Source organism: Ceratosolen solmsi, unplaced genomic scaffold (assembly GCF_000503995.2).
Source record: "Ceratosolen solmsi marchali unplaced genomic scaffold, CerSol_1.0 scaffold9, whole genome shotgun sequence".
In the NCBI taxonomy this organism is placed as follows: domain Eukaryota; kingdom Metazoa; phylum Arthropoda; class Insecta; order Hymenoptera; family Agaonidae; genus Ceratosolen; species Ceratosolen solmsi.
Genome location: NW_011948452.1, coordinates 445,279 through 470,358, shown reverse-complemented (window position 1 = coordinate 470,358; position 25,080 = coordinate 445,279). Strand labels below are relative to the sequence as shown.

Here is a 25,080-nt window from a genome sequence, read left to right as displayed (position 1 = left end):
TTTATAGCATTATATTTGAACGCTTTTTTGTAACCATACAAGCAAGATGGAACATTTTATATATTTTTTCATATATTTCATATGTTGCTAATCGAATAAATATAGATTGTAACTTATTTATGTATAAAGATGTAAAGTATTTTATATAGAAACATCATGTAACTGTGCGTCTATGCATACACATAGGCACTTTATTCTACACGCATACACACATAAGTAGTAAATTGCATAAAATCCTCTTAATACAGTAAATAATAAGAGTACAAAGACTTAAAAACTGTTGCATTAACTTGGCTTTTTTGCCTGGATAACTTTCTTATTAGTATTCAACTATATTTTTATTAACTACTCAATGTTAAAGTTGGATTATTCAAGACTTTTCATGTAATAAATATGTACCGAAAATAAATGGCACCAAGGAAAATTCTATAACATATCGAACAAGCACGATTCAGATTTCAATATTATTCTACTGTTAATAAATAAAGTCTATTCTTTCGAAAATTCCCAGGGAAATGAAAATATATATAAGTACAGTAAGTGAGATTATTTCATTATACTATGTAACTTAAATTTATAATTAAGAGAATCTTAGCAGAAGAAAGGAGTGTTTAATGAAATTTACCTTTTTACGGAGATGTCTTCTTTAATTTGATAAATTATGAATAAAATAACATTAATAATAGTAATATGATCTTCCTTTTCCTTTTTTCGTGAATAAACGTAACGAATCAGCTTAAGAATGATAAAATATGATTGCATTTATTTTTAAATTAAAATAAATTGTTTATGCGAGTTTAAACCTTCGCATAAGAAAAATTGTTTAATTAAATTTCATTATTTTTTTTTGTGTTGATATTTAAAAATAAATAATTAAATAATTCTGTATAAATTAATATATATACAATAAATAAATATATTTTTTCTAAGTATCTACTTATATAGAATTTATTCTGTTAATTGTAAATAATATTTAATATTTATTTATTTAATTATGTATAACATAAAAATATCAAAATGCAGTGAACTATAGTATGAACTATAATACAAATCGATTGATTTTGAGAATTAATAAATATGAACTTTCATAAAATATTCTTATATATAACAATATTTATAAATATTCATGTAATTAATCGTTCGGCTATTAAATAAAAAGATATATATTGATAAATTTAACTGCAGTATCCATAATGTCAATAATGATGACCTCTTTTATTCCTATGCTTTTTAAATTTATATATTTTAATAATTATTACATATGCCTGATTCATTTTGTTCTCATCTAATAATTTTACAATAATTGTATAGCAAATATAATATTTCTTCTTAATTTAATATAATTTTTACACAATTTAATATGCATACAGTCAGATCCTTTATAGGTAGAACTCCATGTGCGCCAATACATTGATCGTATATTTATGTCTCTTGATCTCCGATTTTTTAATTTTAAAATAAAAAAATAAACATTATTTATAAGATTTAATACTAATAAAAGCAAATTTGGAAAATATTAAATAAATATTTTTTTGATTAAATATACTAATTTTTAAAGGAGTCTATTTCTGAGAATATGTAAAAATATTAATATAATATTTTGACAGTTGACAGGAGAGAAATTTAAAAAAAGAATAACAATAAATTGTTTTAATCTTTACTAATGAATTTCATAATTTATTAAATGTATGGCGACATATTACTCGCTTTCAAGGTCTGGCACAAAATCTAAGCTTAAATAGCAAGGTGGAGTTGTCGATCCACATTTTAGTGAGTATCAACTTCTTAGGTAGAATAAGAAACAGAGCAAGGGAGAAAAGGAAAAAGTCAACTAAGTGTAGTAAGTTCATGAGAAAGAGGACGCTCCCACTACCAGCGGCAATCAGTTTTCTCCATATGTGCTTTTCTTATCCGTATATCTTTTGTTGGAGTCCATCGTTAAGGCCCACTCACGTTGCAATGATGTTAGTCTCTTTCCTTCCCTCTCTCTCTCACTGTCTATATACCGCTACGTTGTCCAGAGTTGCGCTCACCGTAGATTGTTCAGTATCTTCTATGACTCTAAACTAGTAACACGTAAGTTTGTATTAAGCTTATTTCCATATCTCAGTCTTATATTTTGTAACTTTTTGTCCGTGCACAACGTATTATTCAAACTTCGAAGAAGAGAGACAAGTGATGCCAAAATAGTTGCGAATCATGGAAGTTTCACGCAGTTGAGAAAGAAACCCACAGCTGAACAGTTGAATAACAGAAGAAACCAAAAAGTCCATGTCAACGGAAAAGAACGTCATGGGTACCATCGTCTGGGTCTCACTATTATTTCTTGTCATCACGGTACATGCGAACGGTAAGTACTCGAGGTGATGAATGATCAGTTATGAAACCAAATTTCGTTCAGAGTATTATAACGCAGTTTTCTTACGGGACACTGGTCGTTCAATGAAATCATATAGTATGGTTTCGCTCGATTAAAATAAAATCTGATAATAAACTGTTGATATTGGTCCTGTTCGATAGTGTTCTTTTTCAACACTAAGTGCTTTCATTTTAGTTTGTTACATAATTAGTATATTAACAGCACATTTAAATTTTTTAATTAAAAAAAAAAAAAAAAAAAAAATCTATATATTCTTATATTTCTATTTTGTGCAAAATGAGGGATATTTATTAGAATGAATCTGTTAAGAACTATTACAAATTCAATTTTCAAGATGAAAAATATCCACTAGCATGAATATCATAAATATATTTGGCAGTAATGAATGTTAATATCAAAAAAGCAGAAATAAAACAATGTTTTAATTGTTTGCTGATCGACGTCTTTATAAATTCTGCAAATTTTATAATATGTATAACTACATATTTTAGATTTTGTATCATTGCTGATCATAATTTGGTTTAAACAGCGATTCAACACATTTACTTGTACACAAAAAACAATTTCTTTGTAAATGTAATTAGTTATAGCGTTGATTAGTTTATCATTTCAATTCAGGACTTACGATTTCATAAAAGATATAAATACAGGCTGATCCTTCGAAAACCAAAAAGAAAATTTTGTATATTGGCAAACTATGCATGAATAGGGCGCAAACGCAATTCAATGTTAGAATAAATTAATGTATAGTTATAAGGAGATTATAATAAAAATACTACAGTTCAATTGAAAGTAATTAAATAATATTCTTTTAATACGCTGCACATCTTAAAGTTATGAAAAAGTTAAATATGGCGACTTTGCTTAGCCATTCGGTATTTTATCACAAATTATATAACTTACAAATATTTTCTAAATAATGTTGATAAATTAATAGATTAATAGTAATATGTATCTATTAACCTACAATTCATCATAATATTTCATAAAACTTCATATACTATAGAAGTATGACAATTACTTTGTTATTCTGAGTAATATATAAAATTTATCTTTATGTAAGAAAAATTCTTTAATATATAATTACAAATTTATGTTTATATAAAAACTATTTTCAAGGCGTTATATCAAATTATAGTTGATATATATATATATATATATATATATATATATATAAATATATATATCAAATAAAGTTCAACAACATTAAAGTTATATGTATATTAAATAAAAAACATTATTTTCTAAATGTCAGTGGATGGTTCGATCAAACAATATATTTATTTTTCTAATATAGAAATTAAAATATTTTGGCCATTTATTCTTTTATATATTTGTCAATTATTGTTAATATCAATTAAAATTTTGAAAATGATGCCTGTTGTAATTTTAAGTACGTGTAAAAAACCCATGTGTCTGGTTTTTTTTGAAAATTAATTAAAAGATCCTGTTTTATAATTATGAAGGGATGCTTGAAAATTTTTTCAAATATAACTTACACAATATACATGATTTTTATTGTATTTTTCTTTATAATATTGCATTGATACTATTAATAAAAATTGAATAATCGATTTTTAAACTTCAAAATAAATTATTTTGTCGAATTTATTTTATAAGAGTTTAAACCCTTAGATGCAAATTACTTGTCATATAACGTTTTTAATATTAATAAAAATAAAGTTTAATATTTTTAATATTAATATTTTTAATATTTTTAATTTAAAAAGATCAATATACGAAATACAAATGAGGCCAAAGAAGTTGAAAGCTGATGTGACTCAAGGGCAGATGTTATATAAAACTATTATGAAAATTCTATTTAAATCTTACAAATAATAACATGTTTTTACATTATAAATTGAAACGTATTTAAAAACACGTGTACAGATATAAATTTCTTGTCATAATCTCCACGTATTTACACATGCAGATTACCTATTAAAAATTTTCTCGCATAAGTTTCTGTTTTAATAAATTATATATATCAGTTTTATGTATTCATTCGAAGAACCTATATAGGTTAGACGTATAGAATATGAAATTTAGTTATATGTCACAATCAATATGGTATTGTAAGACCTATTTTTCATTACTTAAAACACTTCATCCTTTATTAAAGAATATCTGTGTAATCGTCTGAAATTGTTTAAATTCTAAAACAAAGTATTTTTTTCTACGCAGAAACTATTTTATTTAATAAATTTACTACATTGTCTGAAAGAATATTTTGAATATATTGTATTCGAATTTGAATTTTTATATTTCAATTTAATTTATATTCAATAATTAGAATCACTTGAAAAACAGTAAAAAGTATTCTATCAATTATGCGTTAAATTTTTATTTATCTGATATTATTCCGGTAAACTTCTATTTAGAAACTGTACTACAATATTCTGAATATTTTTAATGTAATACGTCTTGTAATATTTTCGATCATTCAGTTTGTACATTTTGATAATATATTTTATATAAAACATATAATTATTTAAAATTTTATTCTTTATTTCTTGGTGTTTTGGCGTCATATCTCCTCATTAATCCTTGAAAGAGTTAAAAATATATTAATATAAAGGTTAAAAGGTTAAATGGAAATACGTATAAATGTAATTTACATTTGGGAAATGCAAATGAAGATATTAGGAAAAAATTCGAGAAGGATATGTGTTCGCCAATAAGAATTTGTGTTGACATGTTTACTTTTTATTTACTTGTTTCACTTTTTAATTGAAATAAATTTATATTGTTTGATAGCATATTTGAACAATTGGTATTACTTAGCATTTAGTAATTAATTTATTCGATTAATGTTTAAGAATAATTGATATAATTGAAGAGAATTGATGAAACAAGTATGATCATATACATTACATATGGGATGAAAATTTATAATAAATTCTGTTTCTTTCAAAATTAACTAGGATTATTGTATTTGTCAAAGATTTTATCAATTTAGAATTTACTACACTAAATAACAGTATTTATTAATTTCATTAGCTATACATTCTCATAGTAAAAATACTTATAAATTTTAGTTACAAAGAGAATTCAATGTTTCAATTTATTGAAATATGATATTGAATATTATACTCTGAAATATTATACTATAAGGTATTTATTGAAATACTATACTACTTCATTTTACGATGATAAAATATATAATTGAAACAGAATTTCTGACTAATAATAATAAAAAAATACTGAATGTAATAAATTTCGATTTCTATTATAATGTAATTTAAATTTAAAAAACAAGATAATAAATATATTTAGACAACTATCAAGTGATTATTATTTACAGATAATTTTTATGTTTTTAATTTACAATAATTTTTAATCAGTGTATCTACATTTGAATTAAGTTATAAAAATTTCCGTTTTCACTTCCTTAATTTTTTCAAAATGAAATTTTTAAATTTTGTGTTCTGAACGTAATGATTTTTCAGATAAATATTTGAGTAATAAATAAAAGTGAAAGTTATATTGCATTATAAATAATTAAAAAATATTTAATTATTATTAAAAAAAAAAAGAGTGGAACTTTATTTAATACATAGACTGCATATTATTTAAACAAATACATAAGTATGTTATGATATAAAAAATTAATATGAAAATTATTATTTTGTAAATGATATAATGCAATAGTACGCTTAAATATATAAATATTATTTAATTATACAGTTTGTGATAAAAACTTATATACAATTTTATAAATAATTAATTCATAATAAATTAAACATTGTAATTTGAATGTTAATAGAATAATGTATAATATATGTATTATATTTTTAAATTATAATTGATAGAAGTTCTGTAATATCTAAATAATATCTTAAACTATTTTTAATTTCTCAAATAATGTATAATTTAAAGTTTTAGGAGCTATGAGCTAGGCTAATAACACTTAAGAGTAATATAGTGAAAAGTACAGAATTAAAAGAATTAAATTCGAACTCGGTTTTTCTTATAAATAAAGTGCCTTATGAAGTACATAATAAAGGCTGTTGTTAATATTTGAAAAATAAGGGATGGAAGGACATTTACGATTATATTAAATATCTTTTATTCGACACTAATTGAAGAAATATGTGCCTTACGGAGGGCTTGCAGCAGTTATATACAAACTGAGAGGTTCAATCCAAAGAGGGAATAAACGGGCAAAAGAATAGTCATAAGAAATCGCCCTATACTCTTTTAATAAAAGCGTGGGCAAGAAAAGATCGTTGAATCATGGAATCTTCATTGAAACCATAGTTTTCAGATCGATACATTTCTCGACTCCTTCTATTTTATTTATTAATACTTTTGTATTCGAAAGTATATAATTTTTTTTTATAAAAACATACTAAATAACCTTTTAATTTGATGTTAATTCCAACTACAGAAATAACGAGTCTCATTACGGATAGTACATGTTTGTTTTTCGATTTTGATATCCTTAATATTCAATATTGTAAGTATATAGAAACAAATAACAAGTTACTTACAGTGTGTTTTAAACTGATCTAAGAATTTTTAATGACGTGCGCTTATTTTCGAATAAAGCTAGCTACTGTTATATCGTTAAAGTATAAATGTGTAATATAATAATTTTTACAATGTGACCTTGCATTTATATCTTTTTAAATGTCATATCACCGTTGATTCATAGTTTAATAATATTAATTATTTTCGAAGTTCTTGATATTTTAATGCAGTATAATTTCAAGCGCAATGTGACAGAATTGAAATTATAAAATTCATAAATTATAAAAATAAATGTGTCTAATAATATTTGTATTTGAAACATTAGATAATATATCTTATAAGAGATTATATATAATATATCTTATATCAGATAATATATAACAATAAAGATAATTTTAAATATAATCCCTGTTCTGTATAAATCATTTTATTGAAGTTTTGATTGCATTTATTTTTACTAAACTAGAATTTATTAATGTCTTTAAATAAATATAATGGATTTCTGTCTTAATCATAAATATTGTTATTATGAATTGTTTGGAATTTCAGGCACCAGAATGGTCCGAAGACCAAGGTGGGTTGGATTAGACCATACCACCGGTTTAATGGTGATGGATAGGGGATGAGCGAGAGGTTAATGCATCAATTTAATGTAAACACAATTGGTTGTAGTGACTTTTATTTAAGGTTATGTTACATTGGTAGTTATTGTTACCGATCGTTATGACAATTGTTGAGCTTGTCGTGAATTTAACAGTTGACAATAACTGTAGAACGTCGTCCGAGAGTGCAAGGTGAGGCTGGTCATTTCATACTGTAGGCGCTTTATTGTATGTCGAGTCGCTGCTATTAATGATATTAGGGGCGGGCTTCTGGGATGCATAGGTTGTTATCCTGCGTTGGTTGTTTAGACCACAATTCAGGAGTGTGCAACCATGAAGGTCCTGTCCACCACAGTGGGTGGCTTATGAGTTGTGTTGAGGTTAATCCGCGGGATGCACAGTCGGCATGGTTTGATGTGCCTGGAACATATTTCCAGTGGGCATCAGCGGTAAGTTCTTGTATTTCAGTGACTCTGTTCCTCACGAAATCATTCCAGCGCGATGCATGCGTCATTATCCAGGTAATGGTTACGCATGAATCTGTCCATAGGTATGTAGTTCTTGTCTTTATCCTTAGCGTACCTTTTACGTATCAACTGAGTTTTGCTAGTAGTAGTACTGCCGCTAATTCCAGTTTTGGAATTGTGATCCGTTTGAGCGGGGCTACCTTGGTTTTTGCGCAAACGAGGGTGACTGCGGGGCCATTTGAGTTATAGGCGACGAGATAGATGACTGCCGTCACTGATAGTTGCGAGACATTAGAGAATCCATGCAATTCTATTGTAAATATACCTTCAGTATGGAACCATCGTGGAATTCTGATTTTGTCGAGGTCTTACAAGTTTTCTCTGGTGCTACACCACTGCGCGGTTACATGATGTGGTAGTGGATCGTTCCAACTGAGTTTGAGCAGCCACAGTTCTTGTAAAATCATTTTCACTTTGATGGCAATTGGTGAAAGAAATCATAGTGGGTCAAAGATTTTCGCGATTTCTGACAGCATCGTTCGCTTTGTTATACTGTTGGGATTGTGGTAAGGAGTCATTGAGAATGAGAAAGTATCGGCATGTGAGCTCCATTTAATCCAAGTATTTTTGTATCGCAATCGTCAAAGTTAATTATTGCCTCCTAGGTTTGGTTCTCCTGGATGGCTGCGAGAACTTCTTGCCTGGTCGAATGCCATTTTGCTAGTGGGAATTCACCCGCCGTGCAAAGACTCTTCAATTGAATTGCAGTTTTAATTAACTGTTGCGGGTTGTCGGCTCCCCCGAAGATGTCGACATATCGACCGTGTATGATGGATGGCACTGCCAGAGGAACCTTTCTCCTTCATCGTCTACCAATTGAAGTAATGTTCTGACTGTTAAAAATGGTGCTGCTCTTGTGTCATATATTACGGTTGTTAGCTGGAATGGTACTTCCCTGTTTTTGTCGTCGACCCCCAGAATTCGTTGTAAGTCCCAGTAATCCTTGTGAACTTTGATTTAATTGTTCATCATAGTAATGTCTGTGGAAAAAAGGTACTTGTGTGTGCGTATCCAGATCAGCACATCGGAGATTTCGGGGCTCAAATTGGGTTCAGTGTGCATAATGTCGTTGATTGAAAAGTCTGAACTGGACTTACTGGATCCATTGAAGACTTCTCTTAATTGGCAATTGTTGGAAGCTTGGGCAGGCGGTTAAGGCATGTGGCTGTTCACAATATGTGCATTTGACAGTTTGGAGGGGGGGGGGGTGACCTTGGGAATTTGTACAGACGGAAGGGTGGTACATATTAGCTGTTCTTCTTGCTCTTGGTTGTGCTGTTGAAAGGCTTTCTGTTGTTGCAGCTCGTCTCTCAGCGTCACTCAGCGCTCTCACTTTCGTTATTAGAAACGTATGTATCTGCTCGAACTTGGGATACTGATTGGATCTTCCTAATGATTCCTCCCACTGTTCTCTCGTACGCTGAGTGTGTTACTGCGTTACCTGATGTAAAATTATACAATCCCACGTATCTTCTTTTAATTTCAATTGTCACAGCTGATTCAGTAAATCCCTTGAGTCACGAGCGAGGTCTTCTACTGAATCAGCCTCATCTTCTACTCGTGATGTGTTTTCAAAGATTTGCTTGAGGTAGGATTCTTGGATCTTTATACTTTTCTATTAGTGCTTTCCACGCTGCTACAAGGGATCCATATGTGATCGGAATTTTTTCAATAGTTTTGAGCGCTATTCCTTGAAGGGAGTTTTTTTATGTATTGTAACTTTTGCATCTCGCTGAGCTTGTTGTTGTCTAAGATGACTGTTTGGGTTATATATCGGAAGGTTGGCCATGCAAAGTAATCGCCAGAAAAATTAAGAAGTGAAAAATCTAGAAGGCACAACAATTAATAACGTTTAATTTAAAATTCCTTTTTATAATATTTCTTTGATTATATATAATAATGTACATAGAGTCATTTTAATATTATTTCAGTATTTTATTGCATATTAATTTATTTAAATTTGTAAAATATTTTTTACTGATATTGAATTATCATGTAATTATTTTTATTTTAATATTTTAAGGAAAAACACAAAATTTGTTAAAGAATTATTTAAATTACATTATAAGTAATAAACTTGTTACCATACAAAATTACTATTAATTTATTTATTAATACTAATTTATTTCATCAATGTAATCAACTGAAAAAATTTGAAATACCTTTAGAATGATTACAGTACTTATGGCACAAACTTATATGATATATATTAATTTTAATCTACTTACTTTACTACTCTATAAAAAAAGATCTTTTTATAAATCCATTAAAATATTCGTAGGAGATATTTTTAAATATTTCTAAAGAATTTATAATTCGAAAATACTTTATACAATAAATGTATTTTTAAATAATTCTTGTTATGGCGTGCAATCAGTTTACATCAGTTTACAGTTTACGTTAAAACACTTGTACAGTAAGAATTATGTACAGTACATGATTCACGAATGCACTCCCTTCAATGTCAATTACGTGTATGTTATTACTCGTAAGTACTATCCCGAAGAAATCAATATTTTGGATCTCGGCGACTATTACTCATTAATAATTATAAATTGTTTAAGTTATAAATTTGTATATTCTAAGACATTTCTAATTTTTAACAAATTGTCAGAATTTATTTATATTCAAAAAATGATTAACTTATAAGAGGAATCTTAAAATAATGGTAAATTTTACCTATTAAATATTTTTGTTAACATTTAAATTTTTATATTTTTTCAAGCTATTATGTTATCATAATTTTACTTTTTTACTTTTATTTTTTAATCATATCACTATTGTAAATTAATTTATATTTCAATTTTTATGTTTTCATTACAAAACATTTTTTTTCTTCATCATTAAATGAAACTATTTTTATGTATAAAAAATATTTATAAATTGAGCATTTTACTGCAATATATTTACTATACTATAAATTTAAGTATATAAACAAGTATTTTATTTTCAGATATAAATAAATAATTAAAGTTATGCTTACTCTTAATAAGCTTGCTTTAAAAATTGTAATTAATTAAAATATTATAATTGATATTAATTAAAAGCCTCACAAAATAAAAAATAATATATAGATGAATAATTATAAAATTGCAGAATGAAGTAAATTGTTATTTAATTGTTATGCAATACACTTTTTCTATTTGCCTTTTTCTTCACGAGAGTCAAGAATAATAATAAAAATTAACATTAAAAACTTTTTTTTAAATTACTATTTTTATATCCACAATACAAATTTATACAAATTGATGTTCTAAGAAATCCCATTATTCAATCAAAATAAGTATTGGAACTTGATTACTTGAATAAAATTGAAGTATTATTAATCAATATAAAAAAATGCTTTTTTAATTTAAAGTAAATATTTAGTATACAGACAATTTTTGTTAAAATTAAGTACAATTGATAATTAAGTAATTACAATAATTTATAATATATATTAAGACATGAAAAAGTGTGTACAATAGTAAATTTTTTTATTCTACATAAAATCGCTGTCTTTATATCTTTATGTTTAATAATCCATATAATTATATATTGTTATAATAATCCATATATTTAATAAGTAATCATACAAACAACTATATAAAATGAGAGTCTTTAAATTAAGAAATAACTGAAGTAAAGTATAAGCTCACGATTCGGGAACAAAGGACAGGAAAATAGAATACTTTTCATACTTTACATAGATCTTAAATATTCTTCGGTTATTTTAAATGAAATTTTGGTAATACTTAAGTAATATAGAGAGATATTCACATTTAATGTACTTGAACTGTCATTAATATCGATGTTCAGATCGAAGACAAGCCTTCTTTTACATAATTGAAATGCTCATAGTCATGCAACCTTTATTGACTAAAAGAGAGAAGTACTTTATTTTTGCGTTGTTCCTTTTCGCTCTCAGAAAATATTCATACAATCCAAACAACAAGCAGTATTATTAATCCAAGTGAGAATTCGACTTTAGTTATTCTTTGACAGTAATTCTTTCTGTAATATTCAGACTTGTTCCACTCGATGCCCACATACTCCTAATTATTTATTTTACCTTTTTTGTTACAGTACAAAGTAAAGTAAAATGTTCAGATCACATGATGGAAGTCGAAATCATAGGGATCACATTGCAAAATCTTATATACCTTCAACAGCTGAAAAATTATCCCGGTAATGTATTTTTCAACAAAAATTATTTGGTATTTATTACCTTTCTTAGTTATTCAAGAAAATTTATGTTATACTTATATATATAAGTTTATTAGAAATTCATTACGAATAAATATTTTTTTAAAAATCAATTATCATAAAATGAAAAATATTATTTATTACATTTAAAAGAAATAACATTATGTTAATGAGAAAAAGTTAATATTATAGAATCAAAATTTGAATTTTTTCTTTCGAACCAAAAATTAATTAATTTCTTCAAATTGTTAAAAAATTCTTGAATTATAAATACATCAATTTCATTTTTCTAAAATAGCATCGAAAATAATTTCTAGTAAAAAATTCTAGCCATAATTTGTAGTAAAAATAAAAATTTTGTGATATTAAAATAATTCTATTATTTTATGTTAATTATGGACATAAGATATGGCCAAAAATTATTGTATTAGGTCGGGGCGAGGTGAATTGTTGATGCATTAAATGCTGCTACCAGAAAAACATAGAACAACATAGAAAATAACATAATTAAGTAATTCATTATATATTGAAAAAGAAAAAGAAAGGAAAAAGAGAGATTTCTGATTTATGAAAGTTATTGAAGGTCTGAAAAACATATACTTTGTCATTAAATATAGGAATACCTGTTACAAAAGATTTATAAAGTATGGTCATTCTAATTGAAAGTAATACTGAAGAATCAAATAAACAGATGTCTTGTCATTTTAAATAAAAACACGATATTGGAAAATATATATATGGTTTGTAAAACTAATACAATTATTTAATAAATTTGATACATATTGTATTATTCAAGTCATTCTCTAAATTACTACTTGTAACCTTTATAATCTTATTAAATAATCAAACCTAAAATAATTATTTACAACAATTAACAATTGAACAATTAATATTTAATGCCATCAATGTATATCATTTCGGTAATGATTTAAAGCTGAATAATAAAGATGGCCTTCATACTTATATGGTATTATTTACGTATCTGTAAACTTGTCTAATACATTGTAATGGGATAAAACATTAGTTTCCCTTTTCATCGGCAAATATTTTCAAATTATCGTTATTAATACCGCGCATCGAATTGATTGAATCTAATAACAGCCGTATATCATAATTTAATTTTTTGTTAATTTTTTAAGACTGTAGTTATATGCAATAACACAAAAGAATACGCATTTTTTATTAGAATACGATCTCACATATGCATAGTACAGATTTTATGATTACTTTAAGAAATAAATAGCATTACTAATATTGAATAATACTGTCAGATGTACGCAATATTACACAGTACCGGAAATATTTCGTTAGAGCCTACAGAAGTTAACATTTTTCATTTTTAACCGTTTATCGTTAACACTTTATTTGGTATTAATTATTGACTATTAATATTTGGTACAATTTATGTGTTGATATATATATTTTAAACTAATAATTACATTTAAATTTTTGATCGATTTTTAATATTTTTGCATAAAAATTTAAAAAAATATTACTTAAATTAACTAAAAGTAATTGATAATAATAAATATAAAATAATTTATTGTATATAAATTTGTATAATTGTCAAATATATTTTTAATACTTGTAATCATTTAATTTTGCAATTTAGAGAAAATATTATTTTAAAAGATATATTGAGTTGTAATCAAAAAGAAATTTAATATAAAAAGTAATTCAGTAAACTTCATAAAATTAAAAACAAAAACATTTCAATTTTTTCTTTAACATTTTATTCAGATGTAGTATGTTGCATATGTTATATTTTTAAAACAAAATTTAAAGAAATATACAAATATTTCGTGCAATTCCAATGATAATACAAGTTAATAAAAACAATTATTTTAATTAATAACATTTCACGGTGTGCTAATTTTAAAAACTAGAAGTACAAAGAAAAATGTGACAGATGCGAAAAGCTATGAGTGTGATACGAAAGAAAGTCTGTTGTGTGCGTAGTTAAAAAAAAGTTAGTTATACTGTTATTATATTAGTTACATTATTATTTTAATATATGCTTAATAAACTATTTGTCAATTTGATTATAGCATAATATGAGTTGTACTTCAATAAAATTTGATATATTTAATGTTTTATTTCTAGTTAAAATATTTAACTTGATAATATTTTCACCATACAAATATCAACTTTTTGCAAATTTTTAATTTAATAAAATATTCATGAAAAGAAATATATTATTTTATACAAAAGTAGTTTATAAAATTTATTCTATATAATTAATTTACCTCACAATATATATTTAACGATATAAAGAAATAGTAATTAATAAATTGTTATCAAATTTATTATAGATTATTTTAGTAATTTTAATCGATATGATGAGTGATCAATTAAAATATTTCAATACATATTACTGAGAATTTTTTGATACATATATTTAAGAGTTGCTTTATAAATATTGTACAAAAACCAATTTTTCTAATCGATAGTAACTCTAATTACTTTATTTATTATTGTATATATTTCAAATCTATTTTTAATTGTATACAAATTAAATTAAACATAATTGTTTAATTTAAATAAATTGCTTTCTCGATTCTTCACTACAAAGAATCTAATAGAATATAAACGAAGGTATAAGAAATATAAATGTGCGTCATCGTTTTTGCATTTATAGACGAAGCTTGTAAGCCAAAATTCAGCAATGGTATAGCGACATTTAAATTGTCACTGATGGAAAAGGATATGTCACATTGCGGAATCATGAGAATAACTAATAAACTCACAGTAAGTATTCGCATATATTCAATTCCTTGATCCACATACTCTCCATTTTTCGTTTAATACATGGAATCGCGTTTATTAATTATAAATAAATACTAAACTCTTGAAAAGAAATATGTGTTCCCGTGATCAATATTTTAAATTTAAGATTATATTACTATTTTGTGTCTCCCTTCTTTGGTAAAAAAATTATTTGAGTGATTAAATCAAAGAAATGCGTCAAATGATTAATTAATTTAAGTTGCCTACTGTTATTTGATGCTGCGATAAATTACTATTTGTGTTTAAACCGAAGTTTTTGGCAGATTATGAAAATAATAAAGATAAATCGAGATGAAGTATATCAGGTACTTTCAAACATATTTGAATTCAAAGTAAATAATTTTAATTCATAATCTGCACAGGGTCAGAAAGTTTATTATCATCGGATAATAGTGGAAAAGCCGTCCAATTCTAGCAAGATCACATTTATTGCTAAATGCAGCATCACGGATGTTGTCGTTCAAAAGCTGAAACTCATAACGAGAACAAATCATACAGTAGTAGCAAAGAGAAGCGTGTTGCCAGAAGATTTTGTAGCCGATGCGTGAGTTATTTTACACTTCTTTCTCATGTTCTCATCTTTCTTCTCTTTTTATAATTTTAATCAATATTATGTGCATCTATGTACATTGATAACACTGAGTATATATAAATAAATTTGAAATTTCTTTCTTTTCTAATTTTAATAGAAGAAAATTATTATAATTGAACCGTGGGAAATGCGATAGGTTTATAAGACAAAAAAGAGACAGAGAGCCAGAAAGAAAAAAAAGAGAAAGTGTTGTTGATATTGATAGTTTATTACTTAGTATTGTTTGAAAAATATACAACAGGTAAGAATGAGAAAAGAAAAAAGTTTATATGTATTTATGTAAGTACTTAAGCAATGCATACATACAGGAGATGAAATCGGTCCTTTTTAAAACTTTTGTATAATAATACCGTAATAAAAACGACGTTATAGTTGAATAGATTATAATGTATACGATATTGACAAAAATATTAAAAAATTTTAACAAGTTTCGTTAATTGTTTATTTTTTTCAATGAATTCAGATGTACTACCTAGAATATTCTTAGAGATTTTCATGTTTTAAATATACGTATTGATTGTTAAACTATAAATGATAAATGAATATTAAAATATAATTCCTTGGTACTTGAAAAATTAATTTATAAGTACTTAATTAAAATTTATTTATTATGAATATATTTTTTTAAATATTAAAAAATGAAAATGTTTAAAAAAATTTTTAGGAATATATATGTAACAATTTAATAAAATGTTATTATTAATATAAAAATTTAGAGAAAAATATTAGCACTTATAATTAAGGATGAGTTATTTTTTATAATAAATAATTTTATACATACGTTTTATAGATTGCAGGTGTTATTATTTTAAAATAATTATAAAAATACGTAATATATATTTTTAAGACATCTAACTATAACTCAATTTTTCATTAATTTTTTAAATTACTTTGTCAATTCAATAATTAATTTAAACCGCTTACTTATAAGTTTCATTTATATATTAACTTTTAGCGATAAAATTAAGACGTCAATTTTAAATGGGAAACGTACATTTCATTTACAACCAAAACGAAAAAAATAAACCGACAATGAAAATGATGAATCACAGATGAATATAATTTATACATTCAGAAATATTCTAAAAAGAATAGGAAATAACCTAAAGAATAATTGATGTTTATTTGAAATCAAAATATACTTTTGCGATACTTGAAAACTAAACTGTTATACATAGGATGTCTCGAGTGACGTGAATCAGTGATTCGACTCTTTCAAGTGCTAACCTTGAGCCAATTTGATAATCATTCTTTATTCGAACAATATCTTGAACAACTTTTGAATTAGCTAGCAAAAATTTGTTTGGCTAAAGATTCATAAAAATAAATATCACACAAATATATGTGTGGATGCGTGTACGTATATATTTAGAGATTGCAGCATTTATATTATCTGAATTTACATTATCTTATTTTCTGCAACAATTACACATAGCTATATTTATCTATATATTTTTATTATCTATCATTATTATCTATATATTTTTAATATTTTTACTTATATTATATTTTACTTAGAATTTTATATGAAAATAATTATAATTTATTAAAAACTTAATAGAATATCATAGTTCATATTATAAAATCCTAATTATAATATAATATTATTATTAATTTTACTTAAAATTCTATAACATTTAATTTTGAATAATATTATTAGTTTAAACAACCAAATACCGGTATCGATAGTATCTGAAATTTATATAATAATATAAAAAAATAAAAATTATTATACATACTATAAATATGTAAAATTCTATTAATAAACTTGAAATATGTCCCATAAGAATTACAATGATTTGTAACAAATGTAATATATACAGACTATTTAGGAAAAAACCAGACACAAAAATATGTCAATTATCTTTTATTCCACATGTCAAAATAATCTTTTAATCTTTTTATATAATAGGTTATCCAAATATGCAATTTTGTCTCTTTATTTATAAATGCAAAAAAACATTTAATTTTATTTATTTATAATAACAATCAAGGGTTTAAATGATTTATGATTTATAACTAAATTTATAATTTAGTTTCTAACATTTCTGTTTCAAATATTACTGTATGACTTCGAATGTGTTGCTATACAATACATATTTGTTATATTTGCAATTACACAAGGTATTCTACATACGCCTCTTACTAAATTAACATATTTCCAAGGATACTTTTGTTAGCCGATATAATTACATTTATGACTGATATTATGTTAAACGGTATATTATAATTTATAAATATAATTGTATATACAATATATATAATAATGTAATTAAATATAAAATAATTTAATAGAACACAAAATTTTTCTTTATATGTTTATTATATGTTTCATTCTATAATTAAATACTAATATATTGATGAATTGAACACACGACATTTTATTTAATTCGAATGAATATAGATATTTGAATTAATCAAATAAAATGAATAAGAATCTATAACTGAAGTATAAATTACTACACATACACATGTATATATATTAAATAAATTTTGCGTAGTTTAAAAATATTAAGAGATATAATTTCATAATTTATTATTAATTTATAAATTGAAAGTAATATTTTGTTTAAAATTTATACGTTAAAATTAAATCCGATTGAAATTATTTTAAGTTTTCTATTAACTTAGAAACTTCTTGAATTAATTACTCTATAAATTTAGTTTATTTGTGTATTATGTAAAAATTATAAAAAGAAATAGAGAAACTTATATTTCATTTGGTTTTATAGCGAGGAAGAATTTATAAGGAAAAAATAAAAATAAATTAGATTTACATAAATAAAATATGTTCGCGTTATGTATTAGGCACATAACCTGTTGAGCCTAATGTAGGAAAATGGTTTTATAGAAGGCATCGTAATAAAACTCAAATCTAATATATAATATATAATATATTACTGCTATTTTTATATACTATTTCATATATTTCATTGAATTTACATTAATTGATCTAATCCTAAAAAAAGTCTACCTAAAAAAGAGAATAGAAAAAATGATAGTCATAATTTTTATACTTTACTATGTATAAATCAGTCCAATAAATTTTCATTTATGCGGGATAAATTTACAGTAAAAGCTTTCAATTTTGTATTCATAAATAAATAATTTTTAAAGTAATATCTTGGATATTTTATTTTTAAGGAAAAACTTTTGTTTTTCATAAATTTTATCACTAATTTTACAATTTTTTCTTTTTTTTTAGGTTTCATCATATAATTAGACAAAAACTGTATATTTCAATTTTTGAATTCTAGAAAACTGAAACCAGTATATTGTAATTTATAACATCAAATAGCTGCAAATATGTACGTATAACTTTTGAAATTTGTAATTTAAGTATATGATAGCAGCAAATATTTGATAAACATATATATTTATAAAAATATATACAATAATTTTTAAAATCATTTTGCCTATTTTCTTTGACCATATTTAGATTTCCAAATAAAAATTTTTCCTTGTATCATATTATACGATTTAATACTTTCAGTTCATTTATAAATGATCGTAATTAACTTTGCGAAAGAAGATTAAATTATTAGCCATATATAAATAAATAAACAAAACCAAGTAATTTAATTCTGCTTCAATTTTGATAGTAAATTCTGTAGAATTCTGTAACACAATATTTCATTATCTAATTTACCATTTCGCGCGCGTACACACATACACGCACACAAACACACACGCACACACACACACACACACCATATATATAATGCAATAAAAAAAATTCAGATTTACCTTACTGCATTTTCTATAGAATTAGTGAGAATTTAATAATGTTAAAAGATATGATTAGTAAGGGTAATTTCATTAAAAAATAGTTTAAGAACTATAACCTTTTGTTATATTTTTTGGAGAATCGTATATTAATTACATTTAAATAAAATCGTTTAAATCTCTATAAAAATGCATATCTAAAAAAATTCAAATAAAGTATTAGAATAAAATAATTACATCTCTTTTTTTTTTAATAAAACTGCAATTATTTATTTTATTTTATATATTTTAACTTATTTCTTTATTAATTAATTTAATATGCAATATTTTTATAGCTATTTGAATATCGCCTTAAAATATTAAGTATTTATTATTTATCGTACACTCGTATACTATAGACTAAGAATACGTCATTTTATATTATTTATTGCAAAGAGTTGTTATTATATTTATAAAATTATATTCATCCCCATGATAACAAGCATATTATAAGACGTCAATTAATTACTTTATGCATCCACGTAGCACCAATTCGAATAACAATTAAAAAAATGAATATACAGTTTTGTTTCCACACAAACTAAATCTTAAAATTCGAACAAATAATTTGTAATTTTAATAATATTTAACAAATATTATTTAGTAAAAGCTGTTTACTATGGTAATAATAACATTTTGTATGAAACGCTTACTGAATATCAAACGATGATTCTACAAGTACAAAATTATATGTATTATAAATAAAAATTAGCAATCATAGTTCAATTTTTATATAAATTTATTCAAAATTACACTTTCCATATATGTATATAATATATAACAAAATATCATAGAGAGAGAAGAAAAATTTCTATTCTATTTCCTAAATAATGATCGCCGCGCTTTATGCATAAAACAAATGCATTAGTATTATGGTTAATGGTTGAAAGGAAATAAAGATGCATGCACATTAGTGACCTTGCATTCTTTATACAAGCATTCGTTCATCGGAAAATTCATCAGTATTTATAATGCCGTTTCGGTACAATATACATCGCATCTACAAGTATAATTAATATTCAAAATCGGGGTATAATATCAAATGCTCCCCAGTTAAGATAAGAATGATCTGATATTTCTAGCTAAATATCTGATGTCAATCTTATTACTGACAATTAAATCCATATTGTTCATAATGAATTGGAAGTTATTAATAGTGTTAATTAGGACATTAATACCATTTATTTTTAAAACTCTTATCATTTAGAGGACTCCAAAATTCTACAAACTTAATCACTTGTTTATTACTGTTTTATAAATTACTAATTGATATAGAAATACTCGCAGTACTATTATTAACAATATTTTTATTCCGTATATCTTTAGTTACTCATAATTGTTTTATTTTTTAAAACATTTTTTCAATGTTAATCAATTAAATAAAAATATATGATATTTAAAGTTTTATTGAATACTATCTTTTTAACTTATTTATGCTGTAATTCATGTAAATATTTAGAGAATTAGTGGTTCATTACTCAAATATAATCAATACTAATATTAAAATAAAAATAGATATTTTAAGCAATTTATAGCTGATGTTATATTCAATGCAATTAAGAATAAAGTAATATTGAATGTATGGCAAAATCTGAGATTATACTTGTTGAATTCTACGCTAAGATGTATGGATGATTTAGAGGTTTCAAAATTAAATTAATAATATATAAATCGTTAAAGATAATTGATTAGATATCGACGTATTTACTATCTTTTATTTATCTTTTCCACCGAAATGAAAAATAAAATTTGACTAACATTGTAACGTATCATATGAACATTCAATGTAAAATAATTTTTCTTCGAAAAAAAAGTTCTTTTAAACAAACTTTATAATTGAATAAGAACAATATTAAATGATTTCAATGCTTGAATTTTAATTTATTCTTAAAAATAAGGATTATTTCTAATTATCGGTATTTTAAGTTAAAAAAAATTATATTACTTAGTTATATTTAATATAAATACTGCACGAACTTTTTATAGAATTTTACTACTTAAATAACTTGTATTATTTTTTTCAACAAATACTAATAATTTAATTTAATAATTTAATTTATCTATTATGATGACAAGATGAAAATAATACGATTTTTAATTTTATTACAGAAATACACCAGTGTTGGGAATGCTGGAAGGTAATGCATCAGAGCCAAAGTTGTTGTTCAACGTCAGACAAGGGAATAAAATTATTAAGGATGAATTAGTTGTTAAACCCGGTACACCATTGCAAATGGAAATATATTTGAGTGAGGAAGCAGCTAAGGTTTATGGACTGTTAGTAACTCATATGCAAGTTACTGACACGAAAAGCCAAGAAGAAACCATCATTTACAATGGGTAGACAAGAACTAGCAATTTATTTAAATATATATATATATATAAAACAACCGAAAGCTTTATCAATCTGATATTTGATATTTGTAAAGTAAACAGTATAATAGTAGAAGGTACACACTTAATAAATTACAGAATCGTGAACAATAAAAAAGTGATAAATTTGATATTTTATTGTTTTTATTAGAATAATATATTTAATATACAGACGCGTTTTTATAAATTATTAGATATGCGTAAATTATCTCTTACTACTTTCTTGTTAGTATGCATTATTGTATTTGAGCAGAGCTGATCATATCTGCATTTTTAACATCTACTAACTTAGGCGAATAAAAAGTTGCAATATTTCGTAAAGATCGTATTCGGTGTACAAATGATGATTCGCTTAAAAAGCAAGTTGAAAACGATTCATATTAAAAATGAATACAATTTTTATTTTCAGATGTTCAGTTGACCCCTACCTCTTTGAAAATTTCGAGACCGTAAACGGTCATTTTTTGTCGGCCAAGTTTCGTGCTTTCAAGTTCCCGGAAAGTAGTTACGTACAGTTCCATGGAACTGTTACTGTCTGCGTGGGAAAATGTCGTGGGGTAAGTCAATTACGACGTACACGAATACATAAATTTACTTCTTTCCGTTTAAAACAAATGCCTAACTTATTTAGTTTATAGAATCCAAAATTTAGATTAAAAAAATTTTTAGACCGAGATTTTGTTTAGTTCAAAATTTTCTTAATAAAAAATTTATTAAACACTGAATGAAAGTGTTAAATTTATTGTATGTTAAATTAGTTTTAATAAAAAATCGACCAATTTCGCTTCGAATATTATAAAATAAAATGATATAATGCAATTAATAATAGATTTTTTAAATAAAAAATCATAATTACATTCAGAAATTTATAGTACTCCAATTTTTATTGATAGAGAACTGTAATAAGACTTATCAAAAAGTACGATATACATAATATAATTACTTTATTTAAAGACTTTGCAACTACAATTATAATTATAAATGAAATCAAGGCTGATATTCTGTAGATAGAAGAATATGTTCTAATTTGAAAGAATATCTTGAAAACGAATATTCTAGTACAGCCTTTTTTATATGGCATTATATGATAAAATTATAAAGTAATTATATTGTATTCTTTATTACTTCTACAAATATGTTGTGGATTTAGAACTTGTTTCTTTAAATTTTATTTAAATTTCATTTAAATTGCGGATTTAAAATTGCTTGTTAATTTCACAAAATGAATAATATAATTGATAAGAACTGAATTCAAAATTTTTAGCACTTTAAATAGTATATAATATATATGCATATATATATAAATATAAATATGCAAATAAAAATGCATATATATATATATATATATATATAAATCAATTTAAATTAAAAATAAATTTATAAAAATAAAGAATTATTTCTTGGATACTATAATAATTTTTAATAATATATAAATACTTAAAATTTTATGTTATGAATAAATTTATTATTAATAAATTAAAACAATGTAATTTTAATGGAAGTAGTATTAATATTAGTATTTTCAAAGTTGAATTTATTAATATAATAAATTCTTAATTATTTCATTATTTTATTTTAAATTATTTTATTTTGTTTAATCTGTTATTACTCAGATAAATTTTTTATATAATTTCAATTTTTAAATATTTCTAATAAATAGTACTATAACTACTCACATTAATACACTTTGTAAATTTTGATGTAAAAATATCATTTCATTTGGCAAATTTATAATAACTTTCAGAATAATATCTACAATTACAAAAATCATATTTTAATAAAAAAGTAAAGTTGTTAAATTTGATACATTTGATACATCATTTGTTTTATGGTTAAGATATAATAACAGTTAATTCTGATCATAATAATATATTATAAAAATTTTAAAAAAGTTTAAGTAATGGAACATACATAATACAAATTAAATAACATTACATATATTAAATAATGATATAAGATATAATATATATTACCATAAACATATAAGGCATGGGAATAAATCTTAATCTAATGAAGTTTATGTATAAATAAATTATCTGATTCTTTTTTAATTGGTTCTAATAATAGTTTATATATCATATATATGAGTAAGATATAAAAACATTAAATTTACATTAAATTTACATTAAATTAATTTACATTAAATAAACAATAAACATTTAAATCGAAAAAATAAAAAAAAAACTAAAAAAGGGTGCTTATAAAAAAATAAAGGTTAACGTTTTTTTTTATTAGTTTGAGTGCAGTAATGGTAAAATTGGATATGGCAGAAGGAGGAGGACTATAGAATCATCGAATAAAAGTAAAAACGAAGTGTGGGAAATGGCAATGTCAGTATTCCTAAGGGTAGATTTCGATCACACCCTTCTTTTTAACGAAGGTAAATAACAAACAGAATTTTATACTCAACAGATATTACAAATGCCATGAATGATAATGACAAAGTAATTGTATATTAATATTAGTAGTATTAATAGCATTAATATTTAAACAAACTTTATTGAATATAAAATACAATTATATAAAAAAAAAAAAAAAAATTACATTTATATATTTGTAATAACTTTTTGTAAGTATTAAATATATTATTGAATACGAAATCTGTTATTTTGTACTTGTTTATTTTATTTTGATTCATTATTAAGCATACTTTTAAATTTGAATTTTGTCGCGTTTATTCAATAATTTATTAACGTTTAATAATCCTGTAATTTTTATACATTTTGTCTTAGAAGTTTCTAAATTCATTCGGAAAGGAAAAACGCGTGAAAGGACTGTCAGAGCTGAAGAGATTGGTAAGCAATTTAAATACAACACCAACAGCGTTAAAGCCAGCAGTTCCACAATCTCACAAATTATCGGCTTTTTCCTGATGCTTCTATATTTTTGTTGAATTCTATAAAGCTTACATTAATTGAAATCAAATGATCGTATTGCTAAAACAAAAGAACTTACTAGTATAATGTATCGTAGGATGTTTTTTTATTGCTCTTTATTTGGAGTAAGTGTATTCAATATTTTACTAATATTGCATAATTTGTTTAAAATTCGAACAAGTTATTAAATATAATAATTGAAATCAATTACTTATTATAATCAACTTTTACTTTTTCATGTAAATATTATATTTCGAGATAATACTAATTATTTTATTGTTGTTGAATATAATAAAAGACTAACTATTAAAGATATTGCTTCTGAATCAGAAATGAGCACTTCAAACATATTTTATAGTAAAATACAGATTATATTAAAGATTATAGATAAAACAAAGTTTACTTTCAGAAAAGTTATATCTAAAATATAATAAGATTCATGTATCTTAAAAGCACTCTTTAAATTTTTTAAATCTTATAGAAAAATTAAACTAAAGAAACATCTTGCATATTAAACCAC

The 25,080-nt window shown here is 24.0% G+C and overlaps 1 protein-coding gene across 2 annotated transcripts; it reads left to right on the top strand.

Annotated features, from left to right (window-relative positions):
- Nucleotides 1-1,950: 1,950 nt before the first annotated feature.
- Nucleotides 1,951-24,715, top strand: qsm (Zona pelucida superfamily protein qsm). Of its 2 annotated transcripts, XM_011505168.1 has the most exons (9): nt 1,951-2,076; nt 2,165-2,350; nt 12,048-12,149; nt 14,806-14,915; nt 15,317-15,498; nt 21,421-21,651; nt 22,094-22,241; nt 23,920-24,064; nt 24,417-24,715. In XM_011505168.1, exons 2-9 carry the CDS (start codon nt 2,272-2,274, stop codon nt 24,575-24,577), a joined length of 1,158 nt encoding a protein of 385 aa, XP_011503470.1. In that variant the 5' UTR covers nt 1,951-2,076; nt 2,165-2,271; the 3' UTR covers nt 24,578-24,715. The 2 variants fall into 2 exon arrangements, with proteins under 2 accessions (XP_011503470.1, XP_011503469.1); XM_011505167.1 differs by having other exon boundaries at nt 1,951-2,350.
- The last annotated feature ends 365 nt before the right edge of the window (nt 24,716-25,080 follow it).

Coding starts and splice junctions, on each gene's coding strand:
- qsm (XM_011505168.1), top strand. CDS start 2,272: ATGTCAACGGAAAAGAACGTCATGGGTACCATCGTCTGGGTCTCACTA. Junction 15,499..21,420: donor GAAGATTTTGTAGCCGATGC/GTGAGTTATTTT, acceptor ATTTTATTACAG/AAATACACCAGTGTTGGGAA. Junction 24,065..24,416: donor CACCCTTCTTTTTAACGAAG/GTAAATAACAAA, acceptor ATTTTGTCTTAG/AAGTTTCTAAATTCATTCGG.